This window comes from Rhineura floridana, chromosome 10 (assembly GCF_030035675.1).
Source record: "Rhineura floridana isolate rRhiFlo1 chromosome 10, rRhiFlo1.hap2, whole genome shotgun sequence".
Lineage (NCBI taxonomy): Eukaryota > Metazoa > Chordata > Lepidosauria > Squamata > Rhineuridae > Rhineura > Rhineura floridana.
In genome coordinates this window covers 89,075,860-89,101,306 of record NC_084489.1, presented here as the reverse complement: position 1 = coordinate 89,101,306, position 25,447 = coordinate 89,075,860, and the positions used below count along the sequence as shown (strand labels likewise).

At 45.1% G+C, this 25,447-nt stretch overlaps 1 protein-coding gene across 2 annotated transcripts in view; it reads right to left on the bottom strand.

Moving 5' to 3' along the window:
* MYO1G (myosin IG) overlaps positions 1–25,447 on the bottom strand; it is a 113,110-nt gene that overhangs the window by 30,167 nt on the left and 57,496 nt on the right. For both annotated transcript variants that reach the window (XM_061586918.1, XM_061586920.1), the window contains 4 exons: positions 21,444–21,588; positions 10,053–10,157; positions 7,408–7,521; positions 4,024–4,178 (listed from right to left, as the gene is read on the bottom strand). In XM_061586918.1, the coding sequence (XP_061442902.1) occupies positions 4,024–4,178; positions 7,408–7,521; positions 10,053–10,157; positions 21,444–21,588 (519 nt within the window). The remainder of the gene's footprint in view (positions 1–4,023; positions 4,179–7,407; positions 7,522–10,052; positions 10,158–21,443; positions 21,589–25,447) is intronic.

The window sequence follows — 25,447 nt, the reverse complement described above, 5'->3', positions numbered from 1 at the left end:
TTGAAGTCCCCCAATACCAAAAGGTTTGGGGACTGCACCCGTACATCCGAGACCACCCCCAGCACCTCGGCTAGAGAGTCCGTCGTGCAGCGGGGTGGATGGTACACGAGCAGAATCCCTAGACTGCCCTTTGGTCCCAACCTCCAGTACATGCAATCTGCCACCTTGGTCTCATAGAGTGGGGGTCTGGCGAGAACCAAGGACCTTTGATAGATAACCGCCACTCCCCCTCCCCGACTACCGACCCTCAGCTGCTGTGCATACGAAAACCCAGCTGGGCACATGGCAGCCAGAATAGGAACAGAAGCTTCATCCAGCCAGGTTTCCGTAATACATGCCAGGTCTGCGCCCTCATCCAGTATCATATCATGGATGAGGGATGTTTTCTGGGTGACAGACCTGGCATTGCACAGCAGCACTCGAAGGCCGGAGTATGGAGTCAAGCATCCCCCAGCTATCTGTTGGTTCCGGGCAGGCCTGGAACGAGGGACAGATATTACGCATCTCTCTCTGGTTCCTCTTACCTGACATGACCTGCCCCTAGCTCTCCACCAGCATCTGCCGCTCAGCCTCGGTATACATTGGCCTCCCACCCTTTCCCCCTCACTCCCCTGTGAGTAGCACATGCCCCAATATGTTCTTATGTAAGAATTCTAAGAATGTCTGATCCATTTTTAAACCCATTGTGTTCTTGCAGTTCCAAAAAAGTTAATTATGCATTGTGTGGAGAACCACACAGCGTTATGCCAATCACGTTAATTGGGTGTCCTCACATCCTTGTACCGTGAGGGAAGGGAAAAAGAGCTCTGTATGTACGCCAGCCTTCTTCAACCTGGTGATCTCCAGATGTTTTGTGTGCTGGCTGAGGCTAGACTTTCAACACATCTGGAAGCCACCAGATTGGGGAAGGTTGCTCTGTATCCATGGGAACAGACTGTGGTGTGAGTTCTTATTTATTTACTTATTTAAAAAAATTTTGTAGACCGCTGTTTTGTTAAAAACATCAAAGCTGTTTTCAACACATTAAAAAAAAACCACCATAGAATAAAAACATTAAAAATACAATAGAAACGATGAGATAAAACATACCTGATTTAAGCAAAATAAATAAATAAATAAAATTGCATTGTCTTCCAGCACTGTCTATGCACACCTAATATTTGGAAACAGATATTCAAAGCAGGAGGAGATATTATGCTAAGTGGGTACCAAATCATTTTTTAAAGCTGCAGTCCTATGCACATTTATTTGAAGCAAATCCCACGCAACTCAGTGGGGCTTACCTCTGAGAAGAAATGTATAGAAGTCCCTGAAATGAAACCCAGTTAGAGGCTTGAAGAGTATTAACTAACATTAACTGGAATTAAATGCACATTTCTTAAAGGTTTGACTTCCTGGCACCAAGGGGTGAGGGATGAGCAGCTTGTCACTTATGGGCTGAATATGGCCCTCTAGGCCTTTTCTATCTGGCCCTTGAGACTCTCACCAGGCTATGCCCCCCTTTCACCAGAGCAAATCCTAAGAGCATAAGAACAGCCTGCTTGGATCAGGCCAGCAGCTCCTCTCATCCACCATCCAGTTCTCACAGTGCTAGGTGAGATGAGGCCACAACTCTTCTGAAGTTGTGTCTTCTGATGTTTTTACAAAACAGGGTTTATGGGCCTCCAGATGTTGCCAGACTCCAACTCCTATCATCCCTGGCCGTTAGCCATACCGGCTGGTGCTGATGGGAGTTCGAGTCCCACAACGTCGGGTGGGCCACAAGTTCCCCATCCCTGCACTAATGGCTGCACTCAGTATAAAGGCAGGTTTATATCTTTGTGTGGTCCTTTTCCTCGTGTTTGTATGCGCTGCTCCGTTTGCTGGTTTTGACAGCAGTTGGAAATAGATGTTCTGCGCCACGGGAATAGCCTCTGTGGCAAGGTATGCTTTTTCACAATTGTGCATAGACAAGACCCCAGCCTAATGCTCTGTTTAAAGTAATCTGGAATCAAATCACAAATACCCTGCAGTTTCTTACTCATCTATGAGCAAACATTCCCCTCCTTTGCCCTTCTTGCTGGGGTCATGATAGGATTATTAAAAGACACGTCAGCATAACTGCTTTGCAGTGTTGGCTGGTGGTCCGGTGTCAGTGGGACACTGGAATCCGCTGCAGATTTTAGTCCAAGGAGCTGTCCAAGGTGCTGAAAGTTCAGAATAAAACCCCAAGCAGATTCTACTGCCCACTGACATGGAGCCGCCAGTCACCACTGCTGCTTTGTACTCGTAAGCGTCTTACTACAGTGACCAATTTGGCATGCTCAAAAGGAGGGAAGGGGCCAGGAGGGAGGGGCAGTCCCAAGTTGGTGCCCTCCAGATATTTTGGAGTCCAACTCCCATCAGCCCCACTATCTTATGGGTATGCTGGCTAGGGCTGATGAGAGTTAGACTCCAAACATCTGGAAGGCACCAACCTGGGGAAGGTTGGGTTAGGCCAGCTCATAGGGCTTGCACCTCGTAGGCGCAGGAAAACTGTCAGATCTGCATAAGCCTGAGACAGATACTTCTACAAATTTTATTTATAGGAAATCTGCTCTCAGTGGTTTTGCAAGGCTATAAACACTGCATTATGCTATATTTTTCTAAAATTGTATGTGCTTCGTGGCTGTATACATAAAGTTATATGTCTACAGTTTTTGTGTCTATAGTTGTGTCTGTTGTAAACCACCCAGAGAGCTTCGGCTATGAGGCGATATATAAATGCAATAATAAATAAATAAATAACTTATAAAATAAATACAGTTTGCTTCTAAGGGTATATTTTACCTGTCTATCATATTTGTATAAATGTTCTTTAAAATAAAATAAAAAATTGCAGAAGCCATTTTACACAGCGCAACACCCCCTCACGCACACTTTTTCCTTTTCACCTCTTGATCCATCTGTTACTTCAGTCATGTGCATACCTCATAAGGGCTTGTGCCATGCAACTTTCTGGAGTGCCCACTCTCTGAAGGCCACACTCAGACCATTCCCCTCTGCCACCTCCAGCCACAAACCCTCGTTAAGGAAGGGAGACGAGTGAGGCAAGCAAAGAGTGTGTGTGTGGGTCTGGGTCAGCCCTTCACCCCCCAATCCCCAAGACAGGCTCCTCCTCCCCCTCCAAATTTGCGTCAGGCTGCCCCAAGGGTAGTGGGTCAAGACTGTCTCTCTCTGATCCCACTGCAGATGGGGCTGAGTGCGTGTGTCTCCATCTATCACAAGCACAGAATTGTGGTTTCCCCAAGAGACAGTGGAGGGTGAAACAGACCTGCATGTCTTCACACAGTGCCTGCTGTGGGGGATTAATTGAGGGGGGGGAAGGAAAAAGGGGGCAGTGCTAGCTCTAGACAGTGCCCCCTACTGACACAGGCACTCTTATCCACATTCAAGGATGATGCTACTGGCATACAGTTTTTCCTCCGCTTGTATGCAATGCAATCGCAGAGGCTGCAATCATCTGTGTCAACTGGCGCAGGAAAGGGCTTCATGACCCATTACCCTCTTAACAGTTTGTTGCTAACATCAACCCCAATCTGCTTTATACATTATTACCACCATCACCACCATCCATGTTATTATCGTTATTAATAATTACATTAATAATATCTCCCTCCTGCAGGGAGAAATTGTCGGGAGGGGTTTTTTCAGTGGAGGGGAAAAGGATTATGCTGCAACTCATTATAAAGGCTTCACAGCAAGGAAGATGAAAACAGCTCAGGGCCTCTGTGATCCAGGAAGTTTGGAGCAGAGCTGTATGTTTTCCATCTGCAGATACAAGTCACATCCCCACCATGCATTTAAAACACATGGCCTTCCACAAAGAATCCTGGGCACTGTAGCTCTGTGTAGGGTAGATTACAGCTCTTAGGATTCTGGATGGAAAGCCACTAAAGGTGCTTTAAATGTGTTGTGTGGATTTGCCTACAGCCATTTCAACTCCATCCTGGAATTAATAAATAACTTGTCCCACCCGCCACCGCCCACCTGCAAGCCACCCACCTTCTGAAGTGGTCCACCAGAACGCCCACCAGCTCTCCAACCCGGTTGTCATTTTCTGGCTGCATTTTATGGAGGCAAACCACCAGGCCATCATGGTTCTGGGTGTGGAAGACTATCAGCTGATCCACACCACTGGTCAGGCTCAGCCCAGTCACCTGTCAGGATGAACAAATTGCAAAACGTTTTCACCATCTCTTTCCTACATGGAACCCAGGGAGCCAAGGCAACAGCAAAACAATGTCTGAAACTAATCAAGCAACAGGTACCAGATACCACTGTGAGTTTGGCTCGATTACTGTGAATGAGCAATCACGGCCTTGACATAAGGACAAGAATATTTCTTAGTAGTGTTGGCAGCCCCCTGCCTGGGCAATTCACCTAAAGAGGTGGGAGGTGCTCTTGTAGTTTTGGATAGTGAGAGTGGCAGCATGAAGACTTTCTGGCTGGAATTAGCTAGAACTGGGAGGGTGCAGTCCTAGTGGAAGGAGTTGGACAAGTTAAGAACACAGGAAGCTGACCACTGTCTACGCTACACTGAGTGGCATCAGCTGTCCATGTTTTCAGGCAGGGGTCTTCCCCAGGTGCACGGAGAGATTATTATTATTATTATTATTATTATTATTATTATTATTATTAATAATAATAATAATAATAATAATAATAATATAGTCCACCCTTCCTCCCAGTAGGAGCCCAGGGAAGCAAACAAGAGCACTAAAAACACTCTAAGACATCATTAAATATTACAACAAAACATCCTTAAAGACATATTAAAACCAAACATCTTTTTTAAAAAATAAAAAGCTTCAAAATATCTTTCTTTGGGGAAAAAAGCTTTAAAAATATATTAGTCCGTTTATCTCTTCATCCACTGTTTTTGAGAACTAGCCTGAAGTTGGGAAGCCTGGCATGTGTAGAGGACAGAACTTGATAAAGCCATATTACAGGGTGCCTCTCATTCATTCATAGCAGATTCTAAAGCGGTTCAGAAAAGGGGAAGGGAACCTCACGAACAGAGGAACTGACTGGCAAAAACCAGAGGAACGACTATGTTGAAAGGCTTGAAGGTGGGAGAAAGCTGAACTTGAGCAGATGAGGGAGGTGGCTCTGGGTAAAGAATAGAACTTATTTATTTATTTATTTGATTTATATCCCACCCTTCCTCCCAGCAGGAGCCCAGGGTGGCAAACAAAAGCACGAAAAACACTTTAAAACATCATAAAAACAGACTTTAAAATATATTAAAACAAAACATCTTTAAAAACACTTTTTAAAAACATCTATTTTTTTAAAAAAAGAAAGGTTTAAAAATGTACTAAAAAGCAGTTCCAACACAGACGCAGACTGGGATAAGGTCTCTACTTAAAAGGCTTGTTGAAAGAGGAAAGTCTTCAATAGGCGCCCAAAACATAACAGAGATGGCAACTGTCTAACATTTAAGTGGAGGGAATTCCACAGGGTAGGCGTCACTACACTACAGGCCTGCTTCCTATGTTGCATGGAACGGACCTTCTGATAAGATGGTATCTGCAGGAGGCCCTCACTTGCAGAGCGCAGTGATTGACTGGGTATATAAGAGATGAGACGGTCTTTCAGGTATCCTGGTCCCAAGCTGCATTGGGCTTTGTACACCAAAACCAGAACCTTGAACTTAGTCCGGCAGCTAATAGGTAGCTAAGTTAATAAAGATACTTGGGACTGAACCTGGGATCTTTTGAAAGGAAAGGAAATCTAATATCTGGTTAACCTGCAAACTGCTGAATTTGCCAAAACACCACAGGCCAAAACACGTGCCAAAGGCACTTGAAGGGAGACACTGTATACAAGTGTTTATACAGTAATGAATCATAGAATAGTAGAGTTGGAAGGGGCCTGTGAGGCCATCGAGTCCAACCCCCTGCTCAATGCAGGAATCCAAATCAAAGAACTCCTGACAGATGGCTGTCCAGCTGCCTCTTGAATGCCTCCAGTGTCGGAGAGCCCACTACCTCTCTAGGTAATTGGTTCCATTGTTGTAGGGCTCTAACAGTTAGGAGGTTTTTCCTAATGTTCAGTCAAAATCTGGCTTCCTGCAACTTGAGTCCATTATTCCATGTCCTGCACTCTGGGACGATCAAGAAGAGAGCCTGTCCCGCCTCTATGTGACAACCTTTCATGTACCTGAAGAGTGCTATCATATCTCCCCTCAGTCTTCTCTTCTCAAGGCTAAACATGCCCAGTTCTTTTAGTGTCTCCTCACAGGGCTTTGTTTCTAGTCCCCTGATCATCTTCGTTGCCCTCTTCTGAACCTGTTCCAGTTTGTCTGTATCCTTCTTAAAATGTGGTGTCCAGAACTGGACACAATATCCAAGATAAGGCCTAACCAGTGCCGAATAGAGGGGAACTAATACTTCATGCGATTTGGAAACTATACATCTACAAATGCAGCCTAAAATAGTGTTTGCCTTTTTTGCAGCCACATTGCACTGTTGGCTCATATGCAGCTTGTGATCAGCAACAAATGCTAGAAGGCTCTGAGGAAAAGTGGGGGAACAGGAGTGCTTGGTCTTAGAGGACAGCATTGATATACTGGGTATAATGAAAACCTGGTGGTGGAATGGAGAGAACCAGTGGGACACGATCATCTCTGAACATAAACTCTGTAGGAGGGACAGGGAACAGTGTACTGGAGGTGGTGTTGCTTTGTATCTCAAAGAGGGCATTGAGTCCAGCAAGCTAAAAATCCCCAAAGGGGCAGACTTCTCCACAGAACGATTCATTCAGGCACAAGGGTGTGCCCTGCATCCAGTGGAGACTGGTGATTCTGATGTCAGTAGGGCAGTAAATCTGCTCCGGGTTTTAGCCTGAACTTTCAATGACTTTCAGCACCTTGGACAGCTTCTTGAAAGTTCGGACTAAACCCCGGAATGGATTCACTGCCCCAGTGATATGGAGCCACCCATCTTCAATCCCTGTATCTGCAGAGGCAGTTGTATCGGGGCAGTTTATGTGATCCTGCTTTCCATATTGTTCATGCCTGCAAACGTTTTGGAGTGGGTCATAGTGTCTCATTTCCAATCTATGCATGTCCCATATCCTGCTGAAATCCTGCAACTTTTCATACCACAAATGATCTCTGGCGGGGAGGGGTTGTCCCACTTTTGTTGTGCCAGAGTAGAAGTGTGTGCCCGCCAGGGGAAGCATTGCAGAACTACTCATACAGTGGAAAGACGCGTGGGCAGTCCAGTATGAATGCGTCACTAATGCGCTCTTCTGGAGTCCATGACATGTTGCAGAATACACTGGCAAAAGAACCCCAGTCTGTGAAATGTGACATCAGTGACCATGAAAGCCACTTGCCACACCTCCTCCCCAAGCCCAGTATTCGGGAGAGGTCCCTCTTACCATGCTCAGAGGTATGGATCTCATCACTTTGTACTGTTTCTGAGGTTGCATCTTGTACAGGTGCTGGTCTGTGATGAGAATGGCTCGGTCCGTGCTCTTGTTACAACGGTTGATCTGCAAGGGGTCATGGGGAAGCCCGAAAAACCCAAAGGAGAGGAAGAAGCAACACAGTGGTCCTTAGTGCATCAGGATGTGAGGGCTGTGGCATCGCTTTCAGCCACAGAAACAGAAAAAAAGACTGTCCACACCGTCAAAGTCCCATGTGGTACATCCAAATACCACATAGCCATCTGTCGGGAATGCTTTGGTTTGGATTCCTGCATCGAGCAAGGGGCTGGACTTCATGGCCTTATAGGCCCCTTCCAACTCTACGATTCTATGATTCTATGAAGAGCTTCCCACGTGGGGTTCTCATCATAGAGATGACAAGTGATAGAACAATGGCATTCTAGAGAATCACGACCAACGGCAGCATTCAGTTTTTATTGGAAGGTCAGGCTCGGGTGTCAGCACAGTCCATCCTTTCCCAACCTGGTGCTCTCCAAATGTTTTGTACTTCTACCCATCAGCTCCAGCCAGAACAGCCATGCTCGATGAGGCTGATGGGATTGGGTTGTCCAAAACATCTGGAGGGCACCACATTGGCAAAACTGAAAGTTGAAAGACTTTCCCCTTTTTATCCTAGTCAGTATCTACATTGGATTTGAAACTGTTCTTATATGTGCACATGTTTTATATATGTTTTATTGTACAGTGAAATTGCTTTGAGATGCTTCACAGTAATAAATAATGATATTTTGTGCGTCTCTTGAGCCAGTGTGGCGTAGTGGTTAGAGTGTTGGAGTACAACCTGGGAGACCAGGGTTCGAATTCCCACATAGAAATGAAGCTCCCTGGGTGACCTTGGGCCAGTCACTGCCTCTCAGCCTCAGAGGAAGGCAATGGTCAACCCCCTCTGAATACCACTTAGGATGAACACCCTATTCATAGGGGCGCCATAAGTCAAAATCGACTTGGAGGCAGTCCATTTCCATTTTGGTTCCAGCACCTATCAACCTCTGCCTTGGCTAGTAAGTGACTGGCAGCCATGATGGGATTTGGTTCCAGAAGAACAGCTTCTCAGTTTGTTCCAATGGACTGTCATACCGGATATGGCCTTTGGATTGTTCTGTGACTGCCATATTGGATTAAGCAACCACAACCATCACTTTTTCATCCTGTGGTTTACCTTGGCTGCATGATGGCACCAAAACTGAACATCAGCTGCTGGATCCAGCCAAAGGGGGCCCATCTAGTCCAGCATCCTGTTCTCACAGTGGCCAACCAGGTGCCCACAGGCAGCCTGCAAGCAAAGTCTTGTAAACCGCCCAGACAGCTTCGGCTATGTGGCGGTATACAAATGTAATAAATAATAATAATAATAAAGACTGAGCGCAACAACATTCTCTCCATCTGCGATTCCCAGGAATTGATATTCAGAAGCACACTGCCTCCAACCATAGAGGTAGAATACAGCCATCATGACAAGTAGCAATTGATAGCCTTATCCTCCCTGAATTTGTCTAATCCTCTTTTAAAGTAATCCACTATGACTCCAAGGTCTCATTACTGGTCAGAGTTCAGATCCCATGAGTATATACGCGAAATTAATATATTGTTTTGTTTTGCCCGAAGTGCACATCACTTTGCACTTCCTTGCACTGAATTACATTTGCCATTTTACTGGCCATTCAGCCAATTTGGAGAGATCCTTTTGGAGTGCTTCGCAATCGCTTTTTGTTTTAGCCACCCAGAAAAATCTGGCATATCATCAGCAAACATGGCTACCTCACTGCTCTCCCCTAACTCTAGATCACATGTGAACAAGTCATTAATGAATCCAGCTTTAGCCCCTGTGCCTGTACCAGGATGGCCCCAGGGAGATATGACAGAACTCTCCCCCCTTATCAAAATCCTCAGAACATCTGGGTTTGGCACAGAACAGCTCTTTCTCCTGCTCTGTTCTTCTCTTACCCCTCCCCCAAAACATCTTGTTTCAATTCAAATTTAATTCCTTCTCCTGCCTTTCTTTTTCTTCCCAAAGTTTTGTCTTCACTAGATTCCCTCCCCCACAAATCCAGACCTACCTTTTCTGCAAGCCACGTCAAGCCTCCCCAATGGATCCCACAATCCTTCAGCCTATTTCTCTCTAAGTTCTTCAGAACAGAATAGATATGGAAATTACCCTTTCAATACAATAAAATCACTTGCAATTTATTTTTGTTGTCCTTAACTGTACTGTATTAACCTTTGAGGGGTCAAATCCCAGTGTGCACCCAAGTTCAATGTCAAAGGGCCTAAAATGGGTGTCAGGGTTGCATGTGAGCACCACAGGCTTGTGTACACACTGCACATTTAATAACATTATGTTTCCTCCAAAAAATCCTGGGAATTATAGTTTGGTGACAGTGTTGCGATTTACAGTTCCCAAGGCTCCCCTCAGAGGTTTATAGTTCCCGAGGCTCCCCTCCAAGCTTTACAGTTCCCAGGGCTCCCGAGGGAGAGGAAATTACTCTTAAACCAATTTTTCTTTGTGGCGCATTTATGCTTGGCGTTGAGTCAGGAGGGAGTGACAGAGTCGTGAGCTGTGCTTGCTGGCACCTTACCTTGCGGACGTGACACGAGAACAGCACTGAACGGAAGTGTATCTTGTCCTTCAGGGCTGATACCCGTTTTGCAAACTGGGTTGCCATTGTAGGGTTTTCATCTACCTGGAGGAGGATGAAAGAAAGAACATAAGCAGAGCAACCTGTGCAGGATACAGAAGGGCACAAGTTATTGCTTTCCCATTTATTACTGGCAATTATTATTTATAAGATGGGAAAATAACAGGCAGCAGGAAGAGGCACTAGAATCCCGTCATGGTAGAGTTGTTTTTGCTACTATGATTATTATTTCAATTTCTTATCTGGCCTTCACCGCAGGGTCCCAGGGCAGGTTATAGCAACTGAAAATTCAATAATAAAAACAGTTTAAAACAAATTACAGTCAGATGAATCTGAAATGCATATCTCAGGCATAGGAACAGGTGAATCTGTCCACTTCTCTCCATGTCTCATCTTGCCACTCTTAAGTCCAGTTCTCCACATTTTCGGTTTTGCCATTTGTAAAAAAAAGTTCTCATGAAAATTCATCAGTACTTTTGTGCAAATTTTGCCCAATATACACATTATTTTCAAGGCAATTTTCCATGATTTAATGCATATTTGTATGTCGTTTTCACTAATATATGCATTCATCCACATGTGACAGTAGCATATGCGTTTTAATACACATTACTTGGCTGGAGACCTGCATGCTATGGCTGCCATTTCAGCTCGCAAATTGCTTCTGAAAGTGTGGAGTAGGGAAATTTGCCTTTAAAATGAGAACTAAATCCAATTTCTCTCTCCCCTCCCCCTCAGATGTCAAAGGCCAGGGCAAAGAAGTGCATCTTTAGCATATGATGGAAACTATATGACGAAGGTGCTAGATGCAGGGAGGGAATTATGCATCCTAGGAGCTGCCAGAGAACATGCCCTTTCCCAGGGTGGTGGAACTGCCAAGAACTCTGCTGATCTTAACATCCAAGAGGGACTGCAGGGAAGGAGACAGTCTTTCAAACATGTCAGACCACAGGTGGCAGAAGTAGGAAGTCACATTTTTTACAATGTTCCAACTATGAAATATGCCTTCTTGCAAATAGAAACAATAATAATCCTGTTAGCTGGTGGCAGTTGATGGATCCAATGTCAAAGGGGCAGTGAATCCGCTCTGGGTTTCAGCCTGAACTTTCAAGGAGCTATCAAAGGTGCACCTTGGACAGCTCCTTGGAAGTTTGGACTAAAACCCGGAGCGGATTCACTGCCCCACTGACATCAGAGCCACCAGCCACTGCTGCTGTTAGTTCAAGACGGAGGATTCTAGCCATTCCTGCTCCCTGCCAGGCTAATTCTCCACTTCCAAATATATATATATATATAGAGAGAGAGAGAGAGAGAGATTGGCAAAGCATAGAATCATAGAATAGTAGAGTTGGAAGGGGCCTATAAGGCCATCAAGTCCAGCCCCCTGCTCAATGCAGGAATCCAAATCAAAGCATTCCTGACAGAGGGCTGCCCAGCTGCCTCTTGAATGCAAATCATTCTTTAAAGTGTTTAATATCAATTATTATTTCAGTTGTATGATCCACAACTCATTCTGCTACCCACATTATGGGAAATAAGGTGGCAAAATTCTGGACTCTGTGTGTGTGTGTGTGTGTGTGTACAGATCCCAACACAATGTGTGTGTGTATGCATGTTTAAACAAAAACAAATGCCTGCATATAATAAAACTGCCCGGAAAGCAAAGCTGAAGACCAGCATATGCATTTCAATGCAAACTAGCACCACCGAGAGGTTCAGGAGAGCTTTCTCCCTGATGCAATCGCCGCCTACGTCGAGTGTGATTATTTTCACTTCATTTACAGGGGAAGCATTCAAATATGCGTGCACACACACACAACCAGCAGTCTGATGCGGCACAGTCCAGAATCATGCCAACTCCACCTGTCACCTCACAAGTAGATCAGCCTCCCTTTCCACCCCTATCAGGACAACCCTGCTTTTAATAGTCATGCCAACTCCTTTCTGTGATACAGCTATGGATGGTTTCATTCTGATGGACACCCCGCCCCCCCCAAATGTGGTCCCTTTGCTCTATCTCTTGATGCTGAACTGATGTAGCAATTCTCCCTCAGTAAACAACTGGGCGTATTTGTGTACGGGTAGGGGGGTGGGGAGAGGCTAACCTATTAACACAGTATGATTCCGTAGTTGGCAAGTGCAGAAGATGTCTGCGGGGGCAGCCACCCACACAAGCTTTCTCTCCCAACTTAGAGGCTTTGGGGAGGAATCACCATGGAGACAAGGCGTAAAAGAAAGTTCCTCCTCTCAGAAAGCTCTTTCCTCCATGCATCTCCAAGATTCCTCTTCCAGTGGCGGCTGGTGGCTTCATGTCAGTGGGGCAGTGGAATCTGCTTCGGGTTTTAGTCCAAACATTCAAGGAGCTGTCCAAGGCCCTGGAGCCACCAGCCGTCACTGCCCCCCCCTTGCCTGTCATCTTCCAGGATATCCCAGACACCAGGGTGATTTCCACCCCCCAAAAAAATCTCCCCACCTAGAGTCATGATGCAACAGTAGTCAGCTGTGGCTAAGAACACATCTACCCACCCTGGTGTGTGGGCTTGGGCTGACTAAGGAGGCCTGTTGAGAGTGGCAAGGAAGGAACAAAGGCAAGTGCCTCCCCCCACTCCCCAGGAAGTGTGGGCAGCCACAGTCCTCCTCACCAGCCAGCTTCGGCCTTAGAAACAGAGCTGCGTCGTGCGAGACTGGAGCCCTCCTGCTGTCAAAGGACTGCAGTCGATTTCCCTCCCAGGGTCAATTTCACATTTGTATATTCATTCATGTATCCATTCCATCCTCATAGCATTCTGTGAGGGTTTTCTTTAAAAAAAAAAACTCCACGAAAACTCCTTTTTTGAATACGTATGTTATCACAAAAGACATTTATAAATAGGTCTTTCATCTGATAGGTACACACTTCTAAACCTATTTTATCCTAAAATACGCATTTGATCTTGCGTTTGGGTTGGTTTGTTTGTTTTGAGCCGGGAACTTTATAGCGCAATTTGAAGAAGAACAAAATCCGAAGAATTATGATGTTCCAAACAGTCCAGGAAGTGTGGATCAGGTCAGTTTGCATGAGAATTAACTACCTGAATTTCACAGTCATACCTATCTATATGGGCAAGGGCTGTAGCTCTGTGGCAGAGCACCTGTTTTGATTGCGGAAGGTTCAGTCCCCAACGGCATCTCTGACTGCTGCTGGTCAGTGCAGACGATGCTAAGCTAGATGGGCCATTGGCCTGACTCAGCATAAGGTAGCCACTTGCTGCACATCCCCCCCATCCTGGGAACTTTCCGCCGGGACCTTGACTCCATTATTGTAGCAGTTGATCCTAATGAGGTGTCCAGAGCACAGTCTTGTCCTGTTTTACTGGATGAGTTTCAGTTGGTACAGCTCGAGGATGTGGACAAGGTGCTTGGACAGGTGCGGGTGACCACCTCTGCTCTGGATCCTTGCCCCTCATGGCTAATAAAAGCTAGCAGGAATGGAACAGCCGGCTGGGCCAAGGAGGTGATTAATGCCTCTTTACGAGAGGGAGTGGTCCCACCCTGCCTGAAACAGGCGGCGGTGAGACCGCTCCTAAAACAACCCTCCTTGGACCCTGATAATTTGGACAACTATAGGCCGGTAGCAAATGTTCCATTCCTGGGCAAGGTCCTAGAGCGTGTGGTCGCTCGCCAACTCCAGGCTCTCTTGGATGAAACTGATTATCTGGACCCATTTCAACCGGGCTTTCGGCCGGGGTTTGGTACAGAAACGGCCTTGGTCGCCCTGTATGATGACCTCTGTCGGGAGAAAGACAGAGGGAGTGTAACTCTGTTGGTTCTCCTTGATCTCTCAGCGGCGTTTGATACCATCGACCATGGTATCCTTCTGGAGCGACTTACGGATTTAGGAGTGGGAGGCACTGCTTGGCGGTGGCTCTGCTCCTATCTCGGGAATCGTCTCCAGAAGGTGATGCTGGGGGAACATTACTCGAGTCCCTGGGTACTCCAATATGGGGTCCTGCAGGGTTCAGTTCTGTCCCCCATGCTTTTTAATATCTATATGAAGCCGCTGGGTGAGGTCATCAGGAGTTTTGGAGTGCGTTTCCAGCAATATGCTGATGATACGCAGCTCTACTACTCCTTTTCATCTTCGTCAGGTGAGGCTGTTGATGTACTAGACCGCTGCCTGGCCGCGATAATGGGCTGGATGAGAGCTAATAAACTGAAACTCAATCCTAACAAGACTGAGATGCTGTTGGTGGGAGGGCCCTCTGCCCAGATGGTTGACGTTCAACCTGCCCTAGATGGGGTTACACTCCCCCTAAAAGAGCAGGTACATAGTTTGGGGGTCTTATTAGATCCGCTCCTGTCACTTGAGGCTCAGGTAGCCTCGGTGGCACGGAATGCATTCTACCAGCTTCGGCTGGTAGCCCAACTACGACCCTATCTGAACAGGGAGAATCTCGCCTCAGTTATCCATGCTATGGTAACCTCTAGATTGGACTACTGTAATGCACTCTGCGTGGGGCTACCTGTGAAGATGGTTCGGAAACTTCAGCTAGTGCAAAATGCTGCGGCCAGAGTTCTCACTGGGACAAAGAAATTTGACCATATAACACCTGTCCTGGCGCAGCTGCACTGGCTACCGATATGTTTCCGGGCCAGATGCAAAGTGTTGGTTCTTACCTATAAAGCCCTAAACGGCATCGGACTGCAATACCTGGTGGAATGCCTCTCTCGCTATGTACCTACCCGTTCACTACGCTCGACGTCGAAGGCCCTTCTCCGGGTCCCAACTCATAAAGAGGTCTGGAGATCAACAACTAGATCTAGGGCCTTCTCAGTGGTGGCCCCCGAACTATAGAATGCCCTCCCAGACGAGATACGCCTGGCGCCTTCTCTGTTATCTTTTCGGCGCCAGGTAAAAACCTGCCTTTTCGCCCAGGCATTTTAAACATTTTAAATTTAATATTTTAAACCTAATATGGATCTTAATTTATAAACTCAATGGCAATTCTATTTCAGATTTTTATCATGTTTAATGTTTTTATAATTGTACTATATTTTTCACACTTGCTCATATTTTAATTGTGATTTTATTTGTTGTATACCGCCCTGAGAGCTTTCTGCTATATGGCAGTCTAGACATGTAATTAATTAATTAAATAAATAAATAAATTTACCCCTCACTGAGCTACAATTCCCAGCACCCTTAACAAGCTACAGTTCCCAGGATTCTTGGGGAGGGGAATGTGCTTTGAATGTGTTTTAAAAGCATGGTGTGTACCCAATGACCCATGATGGCCATTACCTGAGCCTCACACACAAATCGCAATTTGGTGTGGGGCAGCGCATTAGGGCAAACGGAGCATCCCCCAGCACTCGATAAGCACAGCTTTTGTTTTTCTTGCACCTGCAATTTTTCCGCACCTCTAGAGCAGCCTTTGGCAACCTGAAGCTGGGGCCCTCCAGGTGTTTTGGATTATGGCTCCCAACAGCTGTGCTAGCTGAGGCTGATGGGAGTTGTAGTCCAACATAGGGAAGGCACCAAGTTGGCGAAGGCCACTCTAGTCCGTTTGGTTTGGTCACAGTTTGCTGGCCAAGACATTTTGCCTGCTTGTCTGCCTCAAAAGACACTGACCCGCATGGATTCTGTATCAGGAGTCAGTAGTGGAGGGCTGGTCCATTAGGGCAAGTGGGCCCCCGACCTCAGCCTGCCCTGAGCCATTCCCCCCGCCTGCCTTCTGACTTACAGCCAGTCCAGGGGATGTCACTGCCTGCCAGTTCCCTTCCTCCTCTGCAGGATCAGCGTTGTCCTTGCAGAACTTGGCAGGGAGGAAGATGGGGGCAAAGCGAGGCTCAGTTGGCTGTGGCCTCTGCCTACAGTTTAGGTGCTTTGCCTTCCTCCCCACCAGCCTGACTGGGTACCAGCCACCACTAGGGGACGCCATCATCTCTGCAGCAGGTTATAGAGAAAAGAGCTAGCCAAGGTGGCCCTTCTGGAGAATAAATCAGAAGGGACAACAAAACAATTTCAGGTTTCAACAATGGCACCTGCTGCTAGGATTGAGGCAAAGTGAGGCTCAAATGGCTCTTCTTGTCATTGGCCGCCTACGGTTGGGTGCCCTTGCCTTCCGCCTACCAGTCCCAAGGGGGCACCAGCCACCACTGACATGTAGGGTCCCACTTGACATGGCTAATAGCCTTGAGTCTGCCTAGTCTCAAGGAATCCACTCGAAACCTAAATTCTAGTGCTTGGAGATAATAATTGTGGAATTCACTCCTCCTGAGACAGGCTTGCTAAGATAAGATATCTCACAGCAGAGGTTCCCATCCTGTGATCCATGGTCCACCAGTGATCCTTTGAGCTTCATTCCAGTGGTCCATGGCACGTCCACATTAAATATTATTGATTTTTAATTGTATTGCTTCTTTCATTTCTTATACAATAACATAATGAAAAGCAATTAAAAATCAAGCAGCATCTAGCACAGTGCATCAGAATTGCTACAACAGGCAGAAGAAAAACCATTAAGTGGTCCATCAAGACCCTCAGCAATTTTCAGGTGATCTGTGGTTGGGGTGGGGAAAGCTTGGGAACTGCTGCCTTAGAGTTTGAGATTCTTAGTAAACAAACAAACAAGCCTTCTTTCTCCATCAGGATTTTGAAGGAAGCAAATAAAAAAGCACACAGAGGAAGTTGTTAGATGATGTTTGATGGCTCCTTGAGGGTGCTCTTTTTAATAGCCCGGCTTGTATTGCTTTGATAAATGTTTCACACCGATACATTTCACGTCTTTCTGCTCTGCTGTTTACCGCTTTGGCCTGTCCATGAGATATGAATAATTTCCCTGTATCCACTCTCTTCACACATTTTGGATTTCCCCCCCAAATCCTCTAGTATCACATTCCCTGCTCAGCCTTTGGTTTTCTAAGCTAAAAAGGCCCATCCTTGCAAGCCTCCCTCCTCCCTGCCAATTTTAGCTCTCTTGAGCCAGTGTGGTGTAGTCGTTAAGGAGTTGGACTTTGACCTGGGAGACCAGGGTTCGAATCCCCACACAGGCATGAAGCTCACTGGGTGACCTTGGGCCAGTCACTGCCTCTCAGCCTCATGAAAACCCTGTTCATAGGGTCACCAAAAGTCGGAATCGACTTGAAGGCAATATATTTACATTTTTTCTCTGTACCACATCTGACACCCTTGCACCAGAGACTGGGAAGAACAATGGTGGACAGATGCAGCCATATAGGAAACATAGGAAGCTACTTTATATGAAGTCAGACTCTGACAGGCAGCAGCTCTCCAGCAGACATTCCCAGACCAATCTGGAGATGCTGGAGCTTGAACTTGGAACCTTATGCATGCAAAGCAATATTGGTCTATTTGACTCAATATTGTCTGCACTGACTGGCAGTAGCTTTCCAGGGTTTCAGGCAAGAGAAGGGCTGAAGCTCAGTGGTGGAACATCTGCCGAGGTTCAGTTCCCAGCAACTCCAGGTCACCCAGCCCAACCCAATGCAGGAACTGGCAACTACCACATTCCTGGCAGATGCCTGCCCAGCCTCTCCTTAAGCGCCTCTGGCGAAGGAGGGACGCACCACATCGTGAGGCAGATTCTTTCACGGGCACGCACCTTTTACCATTTAGGAAGTTTCTCCTAACATTTAGCCAAAATCTGCCTCCTTGCATTTACTACTGCTTGGTTCTAGTCCTCATCGCTGGAGCAACAGAGATGTGTCTGTGTTAGAATTGCTTGTTAATATGTGCTTTTTAAAATAATATGTTTTTAACCCCTTTTTAAAAGATGTTTTTAAAGCTTTTTAAAAATGTTTTTAATGTTGTTTTGTTTTAATGTATTTTAAGGTCTGTTTTTATGATGTTTTAAAGTGTTTTTAGTGTTTCTGTTTGCCGCCTTGGGCTCTTGCTGGGAGGAAGAGCGGGATATAAATCAAATAATAAATAAATAAATAAACAGAGAACAAGCCAGCTCCATCGTCTCCATGACAACCCTCTGAAGCAGTGGAGACTGGTGCCTTCGATGGGAGAGGGGCAATGAATCCACTCCAGATTTTAGTCCGAACTTTCAAGGAACTCTCCTTAAAAGTTTGGACTACAACCCAGAGTGAATTCATTGCCCCGCTGACACAGAGTGCTTTGCCACCTTGGACAGTGCCTTGAAAGTTCAGACGACAACCCAGGGTGGATTTGCTGCCCCACTGACATCGGAACCACCAGTCTCCAATGTTTTGAAGATTGCTACCATTCTCCACCCCACCCCATTTAATCTTCTCTACTCAGACTCTTCCTGGTTCAGATCTCACCCCAGCCATTAAATTCAAAATTCAAGCAACTCACTCTCAGTTTCAGCAGCCCCGGTATGGAAAAGGGGAATAAAAATACTGGTCTCCCTTGCTAGGTTGTTGCAAGAATTATCGAGACAATGCGAGTGAAACAGCTTGAATACTCAAAAACAAAACAGGGCTTTATCAATGCTAAAGGTTATTATTATTGACAGTGACCGGGGAGTCACAGCTGTGGGCAAAGCCCCACTTTGCGCCATTCAGAGTCAAGCCTCCCCAGCCCCACAATGGGGACCCTCCATAGCTTGCAAGAGCTAACAGGAGTTTCTCCCAAGAAAGCAAAATGCCAAAACTGAAGCTGCTTCTGAATTTGGGAGGAGGAGGTGAAGGAGGGGAGGGGGCAGGGAAGTAAGGAGAAGAGGTGTCTGTGGAGGAAGAATCTGGAGGAAACGGATGAGCCAGGGAGGAGGAGAAGGAGGCGGAGGCAGCAGAGTTGGACTTTTTAAAAAGCTCTGCAGTTACTGTGGAAACAAGAAGTCAGCAGCCAAAAAGAGCCAAAGGGAAAAGCAGGGGACGAGGACCCTGAGGCGGCATACGCACCATACATTTAATACACATTTAAAACAGTCTTTTCCCCAAAGAAGCCTGGGAACTGTAGTTCACCCCTCGCAGAGCTACAATTCCCAGCACCCTTTAAACGTCTGATGTGCACAAAGGCTAAGCAAACGTTGCCTGCCTCATTTATGCGGAGCAGATGGCCTCAAAAGGCAGAGGGGCAGAGCCAGTGACGGCATAAGTGAGAAGTCAGGATTGAAAGTCACAGAGGGTTGCATTTTTCACTCAGTGTGACATTCTATGATTTCCCTTCCTTTTCTCAGAATGTGGGTGTGCCCAGAAACCTGCTCAAGGGCTGTAAGGGCTGATGCAGGGATCTCCAATGCAGCACCCACGGGCGCACATGTGCCCACCCATGTGTTTTCTTGCATCTGCAGGGTCCTTTCCCCACTGAAATTAGGTTTGAAATGAGCATTCTCCCATAGCCAAGATAAATAATAGACTGCAGTGTTTACTTGATGCTCACAATACTTTCTCCGTGTGTTCAAAAAGGTTGGCAATCCCTGAGCGGATGAATCTGCAAAAAAGGATCTTGAGAATGGGCCACGGTGTCGTACCTTCTAAATTGGAGATATCCTGATATTTGTTCAAGACTCTCTTAGGACTGGGAGCCCTTTTCAGGGTACTCTCATCCTACAATCCACTTGGTTCCAAACTCAGCATCCTTCTCCTATGCACCCTCTCCTCCCAAGTATTGACCCTCCTTGTGCCTGCCTAATTTAGGGGACCCCTTCCTGGTACTGCCAACCCCACCACAATGACAAGGGAAGGCAATGGAGATGTTCTACCACAGAGTTACGGCCCTCCTCAAAAAAACCCCAAGCACTGTACCTGCTCACCCAGATGTCTGCTGGCTGTTAATCCCTCCCACGGTTGTCATGCGTGATTGGCCCTAGTGGGTCTTAATTTTAACATGTGGACTTCACTGTGTTATTAGCACATATATTTCTATTTGTCTATATGGTGAACCGTTTCTGGCATTATTTAGACGAAGTGCGGCACAGAAATATCTTAAAAATTAATAAATAACATCTTGGACAGCAATAAGCAAACTGCACAGAAGCTGGGCCTAGTGGAGGCTCTTCCTTGAGGGCGCAGGAGGCACTGCCCCACCATCCTCAGTTTGCCCTCAGCCAGCCCCCAACCTGCCGGCCTTCTTACTTACAGTGGGTGGAAGCGCCTGCCAGCTTCCTCCTACTTCGTCTCAGCATTGCCATTATAGAGCATAGCAGAAATGAGGAGGAGGGCAAAACTAGAATTGGTTGGCTCTGTCGGGTCATTGGCTCTGACTCCATCTCAGTGGTGTAGTCATCCGGAGTCTTGGGGGGTCTTAGTCCCCTTACTTTTTTGGAAGGGGGGTCCTGGCAGGGTCCCTATGTCTCTAGCATCCTACAAGTCAATCAGCATGAAAGGGGAGTATGTTAGCCATTGAGAAGAGTCTTCTAACATGCTTCTTTGCCCTTTCCAGCTGATTGGAGCCAATCAGTGTGACAGGAGGTGAGTCAGCTGCTGAGAAGACTCTTCTCAGTAGCTAACGCTCTCCTCTTTCATGCTTATTGGCTGCTAGGAATGTCCATTGTTGTGGGGAAAAGCATTAACAAGCATCTCATTCTGAACCCAGCAGCAAAAAAGGGGAGCATGGCTGTGACTATCATGAAGGGGACCCTGCACTTCTGAATTTGCCACAACATTACTGCTCCATCTACTGTTAGGCTCTTTACCTTCTGCTCTGCCAGTCTCAAACAGGCACAAGCCACGCCTGGCTCCAGCAGTGGGCCAGGTAGGGCAGGGGCTGAGGGCGCAGGAGCTCAGAGAGACCCCTCATTGATCCCAGTCCAACCCCGCTGGCAGATCCAGCTTCTGGATGTTGCTACAATATTGAATATTTGTTTCATTTTCATACTTTGCTTCTACAAAAATGTTACGTTTTCATCTCTAAAAAAGGCAGTGTGGAGTGAGATTCCAACAGAGAGACCTAAGGGTTAATTTTAGATGTGTGCGGGTGGTGTATCCATTCAGTAATGAAGAAATGGCACTCTTATTTCAAAAGTTCTTACTTGCATACAGCTTTGTGAATGGTCTTTCTTTGGCATGAAGGGGGTCAACTTTACTGTAAAGGGGTGGGGCAAAGAGGGAGGAGGAGGAGGAGTGTGGTTTGAGGAGGAAAGCAAGCAGACCAATGGCGTCAGTGGGGCAGTGGAATCTGCTCTGGATTATAGTCCAAGCTGTCCAGGGTACTGAAAGCTTGGATTAAAACCTCAAACATTCAGACTAAACCCCAGAGTGAATTTCACTGCCCCACTGACATCAAGCCACCAGCTGCCACTGGAGGATACAAGGGGCACACCGAAACCTGGCGTTGGCCCTGGCACCAACAGCACAGGAGGCTGCAGAATGACCAGGGCATCAACCTTTCCCCTTCGTTTCCTTTTGAAAGATGCTTACCGACACCAAGTAATTCCGGCCCCAGCTCCTGTGGCAGCCCCAGTCTATCCTCCGGTCTTGCAAGACATCCAGGGCTGCCACTTTGGCCTTGATCTGGTCCATGTCAGATGGAGGGATGTTCTTCACAATCTGCCTTGCTCGCCACCTATAGAAGAAGATCCCGGAGAAGCTTAGTCCGATTCCACCCTGTATCTGTAATTGTACAACAGCATTTTGGAACTCAAGATATGCCACAGGATCTAGAATCTTAATTGGTTTTATTAAATAAATAAAAAAGCCAAGTTTCTAGTTCTTAAGCAAGCAAGGCTAGTCTTGAAAAGATGTGTGAGCCTTGGAAACCCTAATCTTCCTCCTCTCAACCTTCTGAGATTTCACCAGGCAATGGCCAGGAGTGTTTGAGGCTATCCTTGCAGCCTTAAGAAGTTTTTAACGAGCTAGCCTCCATCTGTCTAAATCTTATCTTGGACTTAAAATACTACCGTAAAAGAGGATTGTTTACGAATCAGCTAATTAAGAAACTTGGGTGAGTCACACTTTTTTTTTGCTTTGCATAAAGTTAAGGAAGAAGGGAGCAATTCAAAGAACCTGTTTTACTTTTCTTTTTTTTTTATATGACAAAAAGCTGGCTTAAATTTGGAATTATAAAGATTAAAACAAATAAGAGGCAACCTATTGGACAAGATGTTTTTGATTATTTGAAGGAAATATATCTGAGACTATTTTCTATTCCTTTCTATTTTGGATTATGTTTTTTTTTTCAACGAATCTGCTGTTCGTGTATGTTACTGAATGCTGGACGCTGAGAACTGGATTTGTTTTACATTCTTGAACGTGCCGGAGATAAGAACTGTGTTGGCTAAGATCACACTAACAAGCCTGATTATATTAACTCTTTAGTTGTTGAGGAAAAGTAAGAAACAGTTTGCCACTAAATTTGGAAACATTGGTTAATAATAGAAAAAGTTTTATTTTTTTAGAATGACAACCAGGAAAGCAGCCAAAGTTTTAGAGCGAAGAGTTTCAACTGATACACAGGAAGGAATAGACATGTTTCAGAAAATTATGGAGGGATTTAATGATTTTAAACAAGAGATTAAACAAGAGATGAAACAGGACAGACAACAATTTAAAGATGAATTTCACAATATGAAAAAGGACTATAAAGATTTACAAGATCATATCAAAACAGAAGTGGGTGAGATTAAAAATAATATTGGGCAATTAACACAGGAAGTAAAAAATGTTAAAGATAAGGTGCAAACCTTAGAGAATAGAATTGACATTGCAAATGTGGAATTAGAAAAAAATCTGGATTATTTTGCTGTTATGGAACTTAGAGATAAAGAATATTGCTTGAGATTCCGTGCAATTCCTGAGGAAACAGGCGAAGACATCAGAGAGAAAATTGTTACTGTTTTAGCAAAATCCTTGGAAATGAATGAAGATCGGATGGAATTTGAAATAGATACAGTTTACAGAATTAATTCCAGATATGCAACAATGAAAAAAATCCCAAGAGATGTACTTGTTAATTTTCTAAAAAAAAAGACTAGAAATACAGTATTGCAACACCATTTTAACAATGGCTTCAAAATTGACGGTAAAGAAATACTGGTGATGAAGGAAATTCCTATTAGACTTTTACGAAAGAGAAAAGAATATGCTTTTTTCACAGAAAAACTTAAACAATGTAAAATTCAATTTAGATGGGATATTCCAGAGGGAGTGATTTTTACATTCAGACAACAGAAGTATCGATTAAATACTGTTCAAAAAGCAAGGGATTTCTTGAGAAAAGCTTCAAAAGATATGGAAGAAGATAAACTCAAAGACATGGATACAATTCCTGGGAAACAAAGTCAACAGAAACAGGTAGAAGAAGAAAAGGATGATGATGAATCAAAGGGAGCAACAGGTACAGACTTTTCTAAAATACATGCTTAAAAATGGATTACAAATATCTAACTTGGAATATAAATGGAGCTAATTCGTCGCAGAAGAGAAAGAAAGTATTTCATTATTTGAAAAAATTAAAATTGGATATAATTTGTTTACAAGAAACTCATATTAAGAAGAAAGACTCCAAATATTTAATCTGTAAAAATTTGGGCGAAGAATTTATTTCGGCAGGATCAAAAAAAAAAAATGGTGTGGTCCTTTACATTAATTCACAATTGTCCCCTAAATTGATATTATTGGATGATAGTGGCATACTGTTGGTCAGTGAAGCATGCTGTGAGACTCACAGACAGGGTTTTTAGCAGAGAGAGTGAAACCTGAAGCAGAAGGGTTAAGCTGTGAGAACAGAGCGCCAGTTTGCCAAGGTCAGTAGCTGGCTGGGAAGCCTGATAAGGTGGGATGCTTGGAAAAGCTCAGTGTGGGGGAAAAAGTCTGTGAAGAGAACTATGTCTAATGTCTTTGCCTAGTAAAGACTCTTACAAGAAACTTGCCTGGCCTGGCTTATTCCTGTTCTATGCGACTCTTGGATTCCATCCTTGTATGATCTATACACGCACACGCAACAGGGGTTATGGGCCCAGCTTATCATACACTGTAACGGGTTCGAGAGCCGTTGACGTGACGTTGTTGCAGAGAGAAACAAAGTGCAAGTAAGAGGCAAGTAAGAGTGGGCAACATGGCTGTAAACCTGTTATCCAGGATGCCGATGGAGAGGCTGAATGCTGTAAACTACTCCAGCTGGAAATGGAGAATGAGAGCAGTTCTGATTAAAGAAGATTTGAATGATGTCGTAGAAAAACCCCCTCCGGCAGCTCCTTCAGCAACGTGGTTGAAGAAAGATGAGAAAGCGAAGGCTTTTATTACTCTGGGGCTATCTGATTCTCAACTGTTGCTGGTGAGTAATGAGCCGACAGCTAATCAGATGTGGGAGAAGCTAAGAGCCGCTCATGTGCAGCAAACTGCGGGGAGCAGGCTGTGTTTAGCACGGAAACTTTATCAGATGCGTTTTACAGATGAAGTGACTATAACAGAGCATCTGGCTGAATTTCGTAGATTAAATGCTGAGCTGCAAGATAGAGGAGTGCATCATAGTGACATTCAGATGGTCTATATACTGTTATCTTCATTTGATCAAAAATGGGACATCATGGTCTCTAGTCTGGAAACTTTACCCGACGGACATCTGAATTTGGACTTTGTAGAACAGAAACTTCAGCAAGAGTGGAATAGAAGACAAGAGAATAAGAAAACAGAGTTAAAAGAGACTGTGGCTGTACAACAACAACAAAATCAAAGAAGCAGGCAAGAGAATAAAATATGTTATTTTTGTGGGTCCCGTGGACATATACAGAGACATTGTTTAAAGTAGAGGAATAACAGGGACTTTGGAAGTCAGAGAACAAGCGTGAACTTTATTACTAAGGAGGACAATAAACTCATTAACTCTAAGTGGCTTCTCGACAGTGGAGCGTCTAATTGCCTAATCACAGACTCTAGTTTATTTTTACACTTCAAAGCCGGTGCAGGAGAAACTTTATCTGGCTGACGGATCGACTCAGGACGCGATTGCAAAAGGCACGCTCAGGTTGGGTAATTTGGGAACTATATTAACAGATGTGTTATTGGTTTCTGGTTTAAAATATAACATTCTATCAGTAAGAAAATTGGCTCAAATAGGTTGTAAAGTTACATTTGAAGGGGATAGATGTTTTGTGAGAAAGGATGGTGAAATATGCATGCAAGGGAAATTACAGAACCAGATGTTTATGGTTGAGTGCAATCTTGATAAACCCACGTGTGCTTGGATAGGAGTTAATAAAGATAAACATGATAATTGTTTACATGAATGGCACAGAAAATTGGCACACGGACATTTCGAAAAGGTACAAAACACCCCAAAGCATAGTCAAGATTTGAAATTAACACATTGTGAGCATGTGGATGAGTGTGAGGTATGCTATAAAACAAAAATGACTGTGACTCCAGTAAATAAGAGCTGTGAAAGCACGACCACTGAACCCTATCAGCTCATACATGTGGATTTG